General features: G+C 41.9%; 1 protein-coding gene across 4 annotated transcripts in view; it reads left to right on the forward strand.

Annotated features, from left to right (window-relative positions):
* Nucleotides 1-16,277, forward strand: part of LOC146622512 (CUB and sushi domain-containing protein 3-like) — a 249,677-nt gene that overhangs the window by 150,373 nt on the left and 83,027 nt on the right. For all 4 annotated transcript variants that reach the window (XM_085366252.1, XM_085366249.1, XM_085366253.1 and 1 more), the window contains exons 34-37: nt 33-236; nt 11,181-11,305; nt 11,505-11,601; nt 12,435-12,539. In XM_085366252.1, the coding sequence (XP_085222378.1) occupies nt 33-236; nt 11,181-11,305; nt 11,505-11,601; nt 12,435-12,539 (531 nt within the window). The remainder of the gene's footprint in view (nt 1-32; nt 237-11,180; nt 11,306-11,504; nt 11,602-12,434; nt 12,540-16,277) is intronic.

Genomic DNA, 16,277 nt, shown 5'->3' on the forward strand with positions numbered 1-16,277 from the left:
CTAATGCTCGCTTCCTCCCCCTTTATCCTTAGCTGTCCCTCGGACAAGCGCCACTCAGTGTAGCTCAGTCCCTGAGCCCCGCTTTGGGAAGCGGATAGGGAATGACTTTGGCATCGGTATGGCAGTACTGTTTGAATGCAGTCCAGGCTACACGCTGCACGGCTCCAATGCCATCAGGTGCGAGGCTGTGCCCAATGCCCTGGCCCAGTGGAACGGCACTGTGCCCACATGTGTTGGTAAGCGTCATCATCCTCCAATCCTTGCCACATGTCCTGCATGCATGCAAACACACACAAACGCACAAACACCAATCCAAAAAGTGGCTCAGGTGCATAAAAGCAGTTGGTGTCTGTTTTTTTTGTTGGGGTTTTTTCCTGTCATTAGTTTTCCTAATGTCCATCACCCATTGCAAAGCAGCTAATCTCAGGCTCTGGTAGATTAGACCAGCAGAGAGAAGCAACAGCAAACAGAACAAGCTTCACCCAAGGGTTTTAGGTTCCTGTGTTTTTCCAGATAAGTGGAAAAAATAAATATCAGTGTAAAGTAAATACATCCAACAACAACAGATCTTTCAAGAACTTTAATCTCTATATGCCCTCAGTATAATGTAGTTCAGTATAACAGCTCTGCTATAAAAGGTATTTTTTAACACATTAGCACTCCATATGCAAATAAATCTGGACAGAATATTCAAACACCATCATTCTGTCCCGCGATGCCAAAATTGTAATGCTATCTATAATACATATGATGGGACCAGGCATGTGTACAATATAATACGTTGTAGCTTTTGACAAGAATCATTATTAATGTACTCTTGATATAAATATAGTGCTTTGCAAGGTTAATGCCATTATAATGGATATGTTATAGGGCTGCCACGATTAGTCGACCAGTCACGATTACGTCGACTATCAAAATCGTCGACGACTGATTTAATAGTCGACGCGTCGTTTGAAGCTTTGTAAGATCACAAAAGCCGCAGGAATAAGTAGCAGGATTTAAGAGTGTAATAACAGACTGAAACAGAAGATGGCAGCACTGCATGTACAAGGATCCCAGCTGCCGTTAGATAACTTAAAAATGTTATTGTTTGGTTTTTTTTTTTACCATTTTATTTGTTCCTGAGTAAATTGGTTTGGCTGAGATTAAAGTTATACTGTCAAAATAATCGTTTGTGGCAGCTAGGGATGGGTATTGATAAGATTTTCACGATTCCGATTCCATTTTCGATTCTGTTTAACGATTCGATTCTTTATCGATTCTTTTTTTAAAAAAAAGGAGAACACTAAGGTCGAATAGCTTAGAACTTTGTTTTACATCTTCTCTTTGAACAAGATAGAAATTTAGGAGTAGCATGGCCTTAAAAACCCAACAGTGAGATCTTAAGGGATCTTTAAGAGATCCAGCCTACGGCTCTTCAATGGGGTGTCACAGGGTCCCCGGGAAAAAAAATTGTAAATGTAAAATAATAAAAGAAATATTCGTCTGTAGCAATAACAAAGTTTAACATAAATTATTCTGTAGCAATTACACAAGAATATCCAGTAATGTCCCTGCCTACAATTAAACACATTCACTTACCGAAAATCGGTGGCATCTGCTGTGGCAAATGGGTTCAAGCCTTTTACCACAAACTTAGTCACTGCTCAGTGACATTCGTCTATCCTGGCCTGAAAGGAGACACTACCGGCAGACTGCAGCGACAACTGCCGGCGAGCGCCAGCCAGACTCTGTCTGTCTCTCTCATCATGGTCACCTAAATGCACAGTAATGGCAGGTTTTGTAATAAGGCAGATCGTGCTAACATAATATGCACTGTTAGTTGATTATTTACCTGCCGCATTAACGGGAGAGGACGTACAAACGTTACCGCTGCTGCTGGGTTGAGATTCACGACTCCGGTGCGGAATTAAAAACACGACATTCATTTAAGGTTATCGTGTGTTTTGTGAGCAAATGCTTTTGGATGTTCGTAGTGTTTCCTCCCTTAAATGAAATATCTACTTTGCAAGTATTGCAAGTTGCCCTGTTGTCATCCATTCTCGTAAAGTATAACCAAACTTTTGAGCGTTTGAGCCGCTTAGATCAGAATCAGAATCAGAATACTTTATTGATCCCTGGGGGAAATTATTTTTTGTTACAGTGCTCCATTTTAAACCAACATTAAGACAAGACAGACAATACGCTAACTAAGAATAGTACAATATATACATATATATACATACATACATACATAAGTCACTTATAAATAAATATTTGGAAAAGAAACATGTGTAGTTGTAGCAGCAAACAGTGTGTTAAGTGGATGCATTGTACAGGGAGATGGCCACAGGCAGGAATGATTTCCTGTGTCGTTCAGTGGTGCTTTTCGGTAATCTCAGTCTCTCACTGAACGAGCTCCTGTGACTGACCAACATGTCATGGAGTGGGTGGGAGGTGTTATCCAACATTGTCTTTATCTTGGACAGCATCCGCCTCTCCGACACCACCTTGAGGGAGTCCAGCTCCATCCCCACAACATTGCTGGCCTTACGGATCAGTTTATTAAGTCTGTTGGCATCTGCGACCCTCAGCCTGCTCCCCCAGCATGCAACAGCATAGAGGATCGCACTGGCCACAACAGACTCATAGAAAATCCTCAGCATTTTCTGGCAGATGTTGAAGGACCTCAGTCGCCTCAAAAAATAGAGACGACTCTGGCCCTTCCTGTAAAGTGCTGTGGTGTTTTTAGCCCAGTCCAGTTTATTGTCAATGTGTACTCCAAGGTATTTATAGTCCTCCACAATGTCAACACTGACCCCCTGGATTGAAACAGGGGTCAAGTGTTTCCTGGTCTTCCTGAAGTCCACGATCAGTTCCTTGGTCTTTGCCACGTTGAGCTGCAGATGATTCTGCTCACACCACGTGACAAAGGAGTCGACCACAGCCCGGTACTCTGTCTCATCATCCCTGCTGATGCATCCAACCACCGCAGAGTCATCAGAAAACTTCTGAAGATGGCAGGTCTCTGTGCAGTGGCTGAAGTCTGTGGTGTAGAGGGTGAAGAGGAAGGGGGAGAGGACAGTCCCCTGTGGTGCCCCTGTGTTGCTAATCACCTTGTCAGACACACACTGTGGGAGACGTACATATTGTGGTCTTCCTGTCAGGTAATCAACAATCCAGGACACCAGAGAAGCATCCACCTGCATCGCTGCTAACTTATCACCCAGGAGGGTCGGCCTGATGGTGTTGAAAGCACTGGAAAAGTCAAAAAACATGACCCTCACAGTGCTCGCCGGCTGGTCCAGATGGGTGTAGACACGATTGAGCAGGTAGATGATGGCGTCCTCTGTTCCGAGACGAGGCTGATAAGCGAACTGAAGGGGATCCAGATGTGGTCTTACTATGGGTCGCAGCTGGTCCAGGATGAGCCTTTCCAGGGTCTTCATGATGTGGGAGGTCAGTGCCACGGGCCTGTAATCCTGGGGGCCACTGGGACGAGGCGTCTTTGGTACAGGGACGAGGCATGATGTCTTCCACATCACCGGGACCCTCTGCAGACTCAGACTCAGCATAAACAGTTTATGAAAGACTCCACACAGCTGGGGGGCACAGGCCTTGAGGACGAGGGGACTCACTCCGTCTGGTCCAGCAGACTTGCCTGAGTGAAGTCTCCTCATTTGCATCTCAACCTGGTATTGAGTGAAGGTGATGGGTGGGGGAGGGGTGTCAGGAATCTCACAGGAGGCAACATGTGAAGAGAGAGGCTGGCACAGTGGTGTGGCTCTGGATTCCAGGCTGACTGCAGGTGAGGTTGTGGGGGTGGGAGCAGACACTGTGGTGTCGAATCTATTGAAAAACAGATTCAACTCGTCGGCTCTATTCTCACCTCCCTCAGCTCCCCTGCTGTTGGTTGGCCTGAATCCAGTGATGGTCTTCATGCCCCTCCACACCTCTCTCATGCTGTTCTGCTGGAGTTTCCACTCCAGCTTCCTCCTGTAATTGTCCTTAGCCTCTCTGATCTTGTCCTTTAGTAACACCTGGACCTTCCTCACCTCCTCTTTGTTGCCCCCTCTGAAAGCCCTCTTCTTGTTGTTGAGGAGGGCTTTGATGTCCTTAGTCACCCACGGCTTGTTATTTGGGTAACAATGAACAGTCTGAGCTGGAACAATGGAGTCGGTGCAGAAAGTTATGTAGTCTGTGATACACTCAGTAAGCCCATTGATGTCCTCGGCGTGAGGCTCACAGAGTGTTTCCCAGAAACACTCTGTGAAACACTAGATGCCGTGTTTCCTGCTATGGTAAATGACACTCCGCAACGTGGTGACGTCATTCGGGGCGACTGGAATCGATAAGGGAAACGTTTGCAAAAATTCTCAACAAGAACCGGGTTTCGATACCCATCCCTAGTGGCAGCCCTAATATGTTATATGTTTCAAATTGCAGTATCAAAATGATGTGACAATGTGAAAGTGGTAATTTGCAGTGACAGATCTGCGGTGAATAGTCGCCTGAATCTGCGGCTCACCCTCATTTTCTACACCTTATAAAGAATTTCTAGTCACTGTTTAGCTGACCGACCCACAGTTGTACCACTTTGGTTCTCTCTGACAGCTCATGTTTTCTTAAATTGCAACAGGGAAAGGTCACAATGAAAAAAGCTCTAGTAAACCCACTCTATAGCCTTCTACTACTCGCTACCAAACTTACACACACACAGTTACGAATGACTTAAAGAGTCTGTGTCAATGTGGAGAGGACCCACTGTCGCTGCACCTTCTGTGAAGAGCTAGTGTTGAGTTGTAGTGTTGTAGCGTAACAATAATATCTAGTTTATAAGGTTGTTTTAAAAGACAGCAACTCTTGTTTCATATAAAAGATTTAAAGTTCAAAACCAGTGACAAACAGGGACAGAGAAATTCATACATTTTTGAAAACCAGAAAATATAATTAACTAGCCATGATCCAACAGCCCTATTATTACAACAGCTCTTGGCGGCCTATGTAAGGTGGATGCGAACCATCTGCTGAAGGGACAGACATTTCTCCCTACATGGATGTTTGGCTAGCATGCACAAAACCATTTTACATGTAAATATACCTGCATGAATATGCATAGTCCATATTTGTGTACAGGATGATTTAGGTATGCTGTCAGCAAACACTGCTACCCATACCTGAAAGCGTGCAAAAGGACATGCAGTCAGTCTCACAAAGACACCCACATATCTGTCTTGGGGAGATCAAGGACTAAAGATGAAATGAGGTAAAATCTATTGAAGTCAGGCCTTGTGCCAGCCAGTAAATAGTACCAGCCGGTAAGTGCGAGAGATTTCCAGCCAGGGTTCATCCAAGTCCAGTGCCAAGTGGTAAGGGATTAGCAGTGGCACGCGCAGTTCCATTTTAAACATAGTGATTTTTATCTGGAGATTGAATCTGGCTGCAGCATCTCCCCCAGCGGCAGTGTACTCGTCCAGAATAATGGATATAGTTTCATGGAAGCCTAAAAAAAACCCGCACTATGCTCAATTACTCAAGCCCTCTTTATGTGATATGACGGCATCAGACACCGCTCTCTAGAAAGGTGTCCATGTTTCAGATGATATATTTTAATTTCCTCGTCCAGATGTGATTGACCTCGCTCATCGTGCGGCTGTTGTATTTCTTTTGATTTTACACGTACAAAGCTGCTGAATGAGGGTTTTGCTGGTGAGTCTCTACAACGTCCTGTTGTGATTTAATTAGCCCCGCCTGAATGGATGCATAATGTTGGGGCAGACTTTGTTGAATTTTTATGTTGAGTAGTTGACTTGAATAAATAGATGTTTTTGTTTATCGCGCTGCAAGTTTAACTTGCAGCAGTAGACAGAGCTTCAAAAAAGATGCTAACCCTAACCCTTATGTCAGATCTTTTTCAGCTGTGTGTAGACTCCTATGTCCCCATTAGATTGTGCAAATGACCGACTGCCTATTACAGGTTGAAGTAGAAATGATAATGAAGTTAAACAGATGAGCATATTTGTCCACTGGCTTGTTTCCTGCACGAGTGACAGAATTGCAGCTTAGTCTCAAACACATACTTAATCACTTCTGACTGTAGAAAATCCTCATATTGCATAAGCTCACAGATTGCCATGATTCATGCTCGGTATGCCCACGCTATGGAATTCACTGTTGGCTTTTTCGAAGGTGTCAACAAGTAAACAGTGTCGTGCAGAGTTTGTTTTTAAACAGTGGATTCTTGTTTTGCAATAGCCTCCCAAGACCAATTAAAGTGTCTCAGTCTGGAAGTGTGAAGCAAAGCCAGGCCAGAGTGCATCTCTGGAGCAAAATGAGCTGCTCTTGAGGTTTCGCTACATTTAAAAGTTTACTTAACTTTCCACAATGAAATCGGAAATTACTGCCAGTTTATCTAATGGTGTGTTTCTATTACTTTAACGCTTTTGTCTTTTTTATTAATTTATAACTTTTACTCTTTTGGCCAAAAACACATCTGTGAGAATCGGAGAACAAATATTTTCTCCAGTCCTTTCTATCAGATTTAGCTATGGGAGGTGTGGTGAAAGACTGAGGATAGTAGTGTGGTAGATGAAGGTTGACTGTCAAATTGAGCATTTATTCCATGAAAAGAACAAGTAACAGGCAGTCCAGAAATGGTAAACAAAATCCACAAGGCACAAGAAAGCACAGGGGAAAACAATAGGGACAGGACGGCTGGTAGGACGATTTGACAAAGGGCCAGAGGAGACAGGGACAATGAAAGCACAAAGTAATGAAGAAAGAGGAAACGGGAGGGGAACACAGCTGAAACTAATCTCAGAAAACCAGACAGGGCAAGTATATAAATACCAACCACAGTAGCCATGTGTTACCAAAATAAAACAGGAAGTAGCCAAACACTGGGACTTGGCACAAAAAGGCAGAACACAAGAGAATAATATATAGAACTAGGGAGCAAGAAGACAGCAAGGAAAAAAAAGATACATGAATATAAACCCAAAGAAAACCAAGAATCAAAGATTTACATAAGGAAAACTAAAAAGCCCCCAAAAAAAACAAAATCACTGGGTAAAAGCCCCAGGACCGACCCAGGACCATAACAAATTATATGGATTAGCAGCTTTGCAGCTTGACTAATATATTTAGCATGCAGAGATATCACTCAGTGTGACTATTGTATGCAGCATTAACGTGTCACATCAAGATGGATGAAAAATAGAGAATTCTGAAACTTGACAAAAGGTTGTTTCAACTGTGAAATGTATGCAACATTTAATGAAATGAATGTGTAATTTGTAAAAGTGCAAGAACCATTTAAGAATATGTTAAGCTATTATGTCACAGACATTACGTGATTAAAACATTTCCAATTATAAGCTCCTGTCACTTTCCTGCATATCAAACTGTGCGGTTTTATAGTGTAATATAATATATGGTCCCAACCTTTGTCTACCTACGCTAAGTCTAAAGCTTTCAGTCCTTTATTGCAGTCATATTTTCCAATCTCGCTTGACCAGTTGCATTTTCTCACAGGACCGAAATGAGTTGTGAAATTAGGCTTGTTCTCAAGGCGATGCTCTTCTTCTTGGTGAATAACGAAGAAGAAGAAAAACAACCCACCGGAACACAGCAAAGCTGACTGTACTTTGTTCATAAACTGGTTTCAATTTCTCTCAGGTGTTTGGCTCATCACTGAAGGGTTGGTAATAACAAAGATGTTGAGAAGAAATTATTTTCTGTGCAGTATAGGCAGCATGAAACAATCTCTGCTTAGTTATCGCACAGCTCTTCAAACCTTCAAGGAGCTTTTGAGTGGTGCCAACAGGATATGACATTCTCACGGTGTTGCTATGGATGTTATGGGCATTGACCTTTATTTTTTTCATTTTTAGACAAAACAATTGCACAAACTCGTATCCTACTTTCGTGCATGTATAGGAGATGACTGATTTCCATACCAAGTAGTCTGCACATGATGTGCTTTAGCAGAAGAAGCTATACCTGTGGTAGCGAGTATATACAGTAAGTGTGATGACTCCGCTCTGTGACTGCTGAGAGATGCAGTACAGAATTCATTGTCTCTAATGTGTCACTCAGTATAAAAAGCAACAAAGCAGTCACTTTGGCACCGTTCTCCAAGTGTCTTTCAGATGGTAGATATCACCTGTAAAATGCTGATAACTTTGAACTTGTGACTGTACTTTCTTGATAGCTAAAGTGATATTTTTTTCTCTTTCTCCATCAGCCACTTTAGTGTTTATTGCAAAGGGAGACTATTGTTTTTTTCCCCTTGTTTTCCATGTCTCCTCTTGTCACTTTCATTGTATCTGCCATCGGCTGATGGATATCAAAAATAGTGATTATCATTGACCTGCATGGGGGTAAACCCTTGTCCTTGACAAAAAGTATCAGTCTCTTCTTTGTGAGAACACTTTGAACTACTCTGCTGAATGTCCTCTTAGACTGACAGCTATGTTTATGGTCCCATGCTGCAGAGAAACACACAAATGGTTGGTAACCTTCAACATCAGAGGACTGATAAAGAAATTACTTTGTTGGTTGTATTAAACAAAACAGAAGGTCTGTGATTCTTTTTACTTACCATTTTCTTCATATCTTTAGTCAGCTGGTTTGAATACACTGCTTAATTTTTAGACAAGGTATCGACAGTAATGTTGAAATATATGCCGTGACTTAAGTTGACTCATACTTTGCTACTGGTGACAGCAGAACAATCGTTCCCAGGAGAGAAAACATAGAGGGATACAGGGATAAAATATAAACCACTTTACACTTCTCTCTGATGATAAGGTGTCATAACACTTTATCACAACAGCACAATATCCTACAGGTTATTGCAGGTTTCTGTATTAGTCAGCAGAACTTTATTTCAATAGAAAGGGACTGCTTCTCATTGTAAGCCAGAATTACTGCATAGAATAGTCCCGGTTGAATACTGGGGCCACTGGCACTCGTCTCGAAACGGTACTTGGACATATCGTCACGATTTGGTGGTGGTTGTTGTTTGAGTTATAATAAGCTTTATCGCACTCCTTGACAATTTCAGCACATCATACTCAGAGCGTCAATTCATCTGAGAGCTCAGAGGGTTGATAAATAAATGACTGGAGGCATTGGCAGCAACAGGGCATGCTCAGAATAGCATTCACAATTGAAAGATTTGTTTTGTATGGCCTGTGAGAGATTAAATTACACATCAGGGTTAAACTGTTTACTTCTGTGTATCGCATGAGATAAGTCTATGGCTCCATGCTGCGGTCCACTGAGTTTGATGATTAGCATGTCGTGTGTATAAGAATGGCATACAGTGGGGCAAAAAAGTATTTAGTCAGCCACCGATTGTGCAAGTTCCCCCACTTAAAATGATGACAGAGGTCAGTAATTTGCACCAGAGGTACACTTCAACTGTGAGAGACAGAATGTGAAAAAAAAATCCATGAATCCACATGGTAGGATTTGTAAAGAATTTATTCGTAAATTAGGGTGGAAAATAAGTATTTGGTCACCTCAAACATGGAAAATCTCTGGCTCTCACAGACCTGTAACGTCTTCTGTAAGACGCTTTTCTGTCCCCCACTCGTTACCTGTATGAATGGCACCTGTTTGAACTCATCATCTGTATAAAAGACAGCTGCCCACAGCCTCAAACAGTCAGACTCCAAACTCCGCCATGGCCAAGACCAAAGAGCTTTCGAAGGACACCAGGAAAAGTATTGTAGACCTGCACCAGACTGGGAAGAGTGAATCTACAATAGGCAAGCAGCTTGGTGTGAAAAAATCAACTGTGGGAGCAATCATCAGAAAATGGAAGACATACAAGACCACTGATAATCTCCCTCGATCTGGGGCTCCACGCAAGATCTCATCCCGTGGGGTCAAAATGATCATGAGAACGGTGAGCAAAGATCCCAGAACCACACGGGGGGACCTGGTGAATGACCTGCAGAGAGCTGGGACCAAAGTAACAAAGGTCACCATCAGTAACACACTACAACGGCAGGGAATCAAATCCCGCAGTGCCAGACGTGTTCCGCTGCTGAAGCCAGTGCATGTCCAGGCCCGTCTGAAGTTTGCCAGAGAGCACATGGATGATACAGCAGAGGATTGGGAGAATGTCATGTGGTCAGATGAAACCAAAGTAGAACTTTTTGGTATAAACTCAACTCGTCGTGTTTGGAGGAAGAAGAATACTGAGTTGCATCCCAAGAACACCATACCTACTGTGAAGCATGGGGGTGGAAACATCATGCTATGGGGCTGTTTTTCTGCCAAGGGGACAGGACGACTGATCCGTGTTAAGGACAGAATGAATGGGGCCATGTATCGTGAGATTTTGAGCCAAAACCTCCTTCCATCAGTGAGAACTTTGAAGATGAAACGAGGCTGGGTCTTCCAACATGACAATGATCCAAAACACACCGCCCGGGCAACGAAGGAGTGGCTCCGTAAGAAGCATTTGAAAGTCCTGGAGTGGCCTAGCCAGTCTCCAGACCTCAACCCCATAGAAAATCTGTGGCGGGAGTTGAAAGTCCGTGTTGCTCGGCGACAGCCCCAAAACATCACTGCTCTCGAGAAAATCTGCATGGAGGAATGGGCCAAAATACCAGCTACTGTGTGTGCAAACCTGGTAAAGACCTATAGTAAACGTTTGACCTCTGTTATTGCCAACAAAGGTTATGTTACAAAGTATTTAATTGTATTTTTGTTATTGACCAAATACTTATTTTCCACCCTGATTTACGAATAAATTCTTTACAAATCCTACCATGTGGATTCATGGTTTTTTTTTCACATTCTGTCTCTCACAGTTGAAGTGTACCTCTGGTGCAAATTACTGACCTCTGTCATCATTTTAGGTGGGGGAACTTGCACAATCGGTGGCTGACTAAATACTTTTTTGCCCCACTGTAAAATAGAGTAGATTTACATTATCATGGCTCACTATGCTACGGGTGCCTCATCTTTCCTTTGTATCAATAGAATTTCATCAGCTGAAGGGATTTTTCCATTTGCTCATTTAACATCCATCTATTAATGATCAGTTAGGAGTTTTAAAAGTGTGAGAGCTGGATATTTTTGCTGCTGTGACCCATATTGGTCCACTTTTGATTTTTAGGTGCATACGTGACTTCAGTTAGCCCGAACTCAGTTTTTGCATATGCTTTCCTTTTTTCTAGTTCCCTGTGGTGGAGTCTTAACTGAACGCAAGGGTACTATCCTCTCTCCCGGATATCCAGATCCATATGCCAACTATTTGAACTGTGCCTGGAAAATCTCTGTTCCTGAGGGAGCCGGCATCCAGGTGAGAAGACAGATGCAGATCTTAGCAGAGTCATGTTTGATGAAAGATTAAGAGATTTTTTTTGAGGGGTGGATTTATTACTGATACATACAAGTTAGCCATTTCCCAACTCGTGCTTTTTTCCTTTTTTTTCCTTTGGAAATTTGTTAAGGTTTCATACTTATTAAACTTTTTGTATTACGTTATGTTTCCCTTTCAGATTCAGGTCGTGACCTTTGCCACAGAACACAACTGGGATTCGCTGGATTTTTTTGATGGCGTTGATGGTAATGCCCCAAGACTTGGTAGCTACTCAGGTAAATGTTATACATCTAAATTTTAGTTGTCAGCTCCCACTTGATTTTCAATCAGGTGTCACAAGATCCCAGCAAGAGACAGATGCGGTGATCGAGCTGATGACCTTTGAGAATGCTGTCAAAAAAACGATAAAAAAGGAGAAAAAAAGAACCGCTTGCTCTGTCACAGTGTCCTGGCCTTTGCAGTTGAGAGCTTTATAATGTAACCCCTGTTTCATTTTACATTCGTAGTGTTGCCTTCGGGTTTACATTATTAGAAACGGTGTGTTTGTCACTCAGTAACCTATAAGAAACAGGTCATCACGTCACTTCAGATGCTCAATTCTGGAATACGAGCGGCTGGTTTAACATAATGACTTCAGCCTTGATACGGAGATCTCCTTTAGGAAAAAGACACTCTCTGAAAAGTGAAACAGCCCCAGAGTGCAGAACTAACTGCAGTGTGAAAAGGGTCAGGCGTTTTAAATGGCTAGCAATCATGTTTAGGTTTGGCTAAATTGATAAAGATGATTATAATCACAAGCTAAAGTCTCACCGCAAATTCCTAAAGACACGGGGAACAGAGAAAATGTTCCCTGAGCTCAGCGTAGCTGCACATACAGATTATTTTGCAGTGAATTTGAATTGTAGACCATTCCTCTTCCTCGATGTGATTTTATGCATCTGACTTCTGTGACTAAAGAGCTAGAGGAGATGTACTGAGCATGATTTTCTTAAACTGTGTAACAGAAAGCAGTGCAGAGTTAAATACTTTGCACACGTTCACATGCTTTTGGTAGGCTTAAATCCAGAAAGTGAAGTACACAGGCTCTTTTGTATATTTTATGATTCAGGTACAACAATTCCCCAACTGCTGAACAGCACATCCAACAACCTGTACCTGACCTTCCAGTCTGACATCAGTGTATCTGCCGCCGGCTTCCACTTGGAGTACACAGGTATGAGGAGAGACGGCTCGTCTGCCTGCCTGTCACTTTGTCTGTTGTCTTTCTGCGTCCATCTGCCACTGACTTCCAGCTGCTGCACAAGGGTATAAGGAATAAGAGGGACAGCTGGTGTGGATGGCACAGTTGGAGCTATAAAAAATGGTGTGAAATGGAGAGTAAGTGAGTGGGCAAAGCTTTTTCTTCCTCATTATCTTTTCTAATTTTCAGGCTTTGTATCCGCTTTTCTGGTATGGTAGTTTGGTATTCCCGAGTGGCTTCTTTTTTAAATTCCCCCCATAGCTTCAACTTACTGGACCCACATCCTTTTTTTTTCATTCATTTAAGGACTAAGTTTCCTTATCTCTCAGTGGACTGTTCACTTCCAGGCATATTTGCTAAAGAGCATGCTAAACATTTACTGTGCATCAGAATTGAAGGAGTGTAGCGTGCCCCAATGGAGTGCCTGATTTACTCCCATTTAAAAATTGCACATCTCAAAGAAAAAGCTCTGTCCTTGATCCATGCAGCTTTTCTTTAATTCACTTACACTGCAGGCACCGTTCTTTGTCTCTTCTAATGTCCTTTTCTCTTAGTTAAATTTTAAGCTGGCGTGTATTCTCTTGTTTGCTCTTCACGTTTGTCTTCCTGCTGGTTTTTTACTAACCACTCATTGGCTGATACGAGACTGTGGGCAGACCCACTCATTGTCTGTGATGCACATTTGTGGCAGTGTGGAAAGACCGGGAAGACTTCCTAATGCTGTGATTAAAATAGGACGATATGGAAATGTCAAAAACAGAAATGACGGCCAACGCTTTAATACATCCAGCCTTGAATTTTTTTACACATACATAACAGCTAAAGAGTCACACTTTTTTTTGAGTGAGCTCAGTTCAAACTGTCACTTTCTGCAAATTTGTTGGAAAACAAGAAAAATCACTGCTGTCACCGTGTGTGTCCTTGCTGTCAGTTGTGTCAGTCTGTGAGCGTCATGCCACTGTTGAGAACGACTTCACAGTCATGTATCTCACAGTAGGTGCTTCGTTCTTCTTGTTTGGAGCCACTCTGTACTCATGTCTCTCAGTGCGCTCTTTCCTTTCTGCACTTCCACGCCATGTCACACCACCCCCACTACCTCTACCTACCGCTGAGAATCACAATCAGCTCTTTGCTCTGTGTCTGTCTTACACTTTGCCACTGCTGCCCTTGTAAAGTATACTCCCTGATTCTTTGTGCAAACAACGCTCCAGTTTATCTCCTCTCTGCTTTCTTCTCTTGCTATTTGTTACTTTTCCTGCTACTTTTCCTATCTGCAAAAAAAAAAAAAGAAAAAAAATGGGATGTGCGATTAATCCATGTAGCTTCCCTATGGAGCCACTCGTGAAGTATTGCAGTTTTTTCACTTTCTGATATTTTATCCTACATATAGCAGATTTCAGAGTCTAATTTATTTGGTCACATTAGCTATTACATTAATCCTCTTCTGACCTGTAGTTAGATGCATCTACACTGGTTGGCTTGAAATAGTCATTTATATTTCACGCACTTGAGTTTCTGGTTCCCAATTAATGCTCTGAAAGCTCAGTGGAGGGGGTAGAAAACAGCAACAGCGATTGGTACACACCCAGCCAACTAACCATCTGTTTTAAAATGTTTCCTTTGGGTGATTGTTGCAGTCCACTGAGACCAGTCATAGAAATTCTTTATACCACCCGCCAGTACAACATCTTAAAAGAAAAACGTTTAAGCAGCTCTCCTAAGGCAAACAGAATGCTATAGCTGAAAACATAATTGCAGTGTTCGCACATGCTGTATAGCAGCTTGCATCCCAAATCAAGTCTACCAAAGTTTGGCTTATTGTCACTGCTACGTGGAATAACTGTGACACCACACTGAATCAATTGTTTGACAGCTCAGAAAGGCACTCTTTCTTTGACATGGTCTTAAGATCTTTCCAGACTTTCTTCAGTCACACCAAGAAAATATAGCAGTGTCAAGTCTATGGTTACTACCTGTAATCTCCCCGATAAGTACTTCCACATTTTTCCTTATGAATTACATCTATCACAGCTAAGCCCTGCAGCATTGTTAAAGATTAAGAGCAGAAATGACCAGGTTACTACTCATTCACATTTTCTTACTACACTATTTTTCAGTACTATGCTGTATGATGACCTAGAAAAAGTGACACCACTAGTGTATGTAAAATGCACATCTGTTAGCATTTGCTACTAAACTATAAGCCTACTATTTGCATTCTGGTTCAAAGTCACTTGTATTAATAGCATCATCTGTGCATACACAGATCACATCTATTCACATATAGACTTGGCTTTAGATTTTTTTATCAGTCAGTCCTGGCATGCAGCACAGCTGTGTACTAGTTTTAATGTGTCTTATTTAATCTAACCCAACATCGTATAGAGTACAATTCAAAAATTTGAGTCTGTCCAAACTTTTGACTGGTGCTGTAACTCTGTAAGAAAATATTGCAAGAACACAGTCTTACATATTTTTGCTCACAATAAACAGGTAACTATATCTTGTTGCATAACAGGTGTCATTGTGACGCATGTATAATCTCAAGAGATCTGTTGATTGTTCATTTAACGCACTCACTTCCTCTGCACATAGTGTGTTAATACTAAATACATTCATGCACTGTGTCATTTTGATACTTTAATGTCTTGATTAAGTTAATTGTGCAAAGAAATTACAGTGGCTGGTTTATTATATTGATAAAAGTCGTCATATTTAAAAATTAGTGGCAGGATTAGGGATGGAAATCTGATGAACGACATAAAAATGTCACAGTGTCGTAATTGATATTGTGCCTCACACTTTGTTAATGTCTGTTTAAAAAAAAAGAAAAACTGAGACGATCTACCTTAAGTTGTTTTACTGCTCCTCCACCCACAGGTGGAAACCACCACCTGCCACACTTTATCTCCTCCGCATCTTAAACTTGGAGTCGCCTGAGCTGTGAGCAGTGTGTATCCGCAGTATATTGCCTCGTAAAAATGAGTCGTTGCATTTGCATATATACCTTTGCAAAGAAACTTTTTTCTCCACAGTAGGCTCTTCTATATTGTCTGACCTGCATGTTTTCCTGCCTCATCTTTCAGGTAGCTTTTATTGTCCTTGCATTTTTTATTTTCTTTTTTTTTGTCTCGAACCTCCTCCTACTGTTTGGAATACTAAACAGTTGTGTTGTTTTGCAGGTCGAGTTTAATTTTTAAAAAATAAATATTGAACTGATCGAATTTATGTAAATGCACAAGAGCAGAAACTCTCGGCTAGTGTGCACCACTGGTTAGTAACTGATGACACACATGATTGAAATTGCTTTGCCTGGATGCATTCGGTAGGGTCTTGTGTTTGATAAGGATAGCACTGCTTCAAGACATGGGTGCACACGCAGAAACAGGTGGCCGATCCAAAATGTGATTCCTGACGGCTTGAGCGGAAAACATCACAAGGTGGCAGGAACCTGGACCATAATGTTGGCAGACGCACATGTTTAACCTGACCTAAGATCTGGTGCTCCACCTCTGGCTTTGGGAACTGTTCTCTGATTTTTCAGGGTCATTTTTCCTGAACCTGGGCATTTTGTATTATTACAGGGTTTGACAACCTTTTAATATTTTCATTGTTTGAAGTGAACAGTGCAAATTTCACAAAAAACTGCAAGAGACAGGCCGATTATTCCTTATCACGAGTACACATGACAATTTTAGAGCTGCATTGTGC

The sequence above is a fragment of the Diplotaxodon limnothrissa genome, linkage group LG11, assembly GCF_057381915.1.
Source record: "Diplotaxodon limnothrissa isolate DT_005_m linkage group LG11, D_limnothrissa_male_GT1.1, whole genome shotgun sequence".
NCBI classification, from domain to species: Eukaryota; Metazoa; Chordata; class Actinopteri; order Cichliformes; family Cichlidae; genus Diplotaxodon; species Diplotaxodon limnothrissa.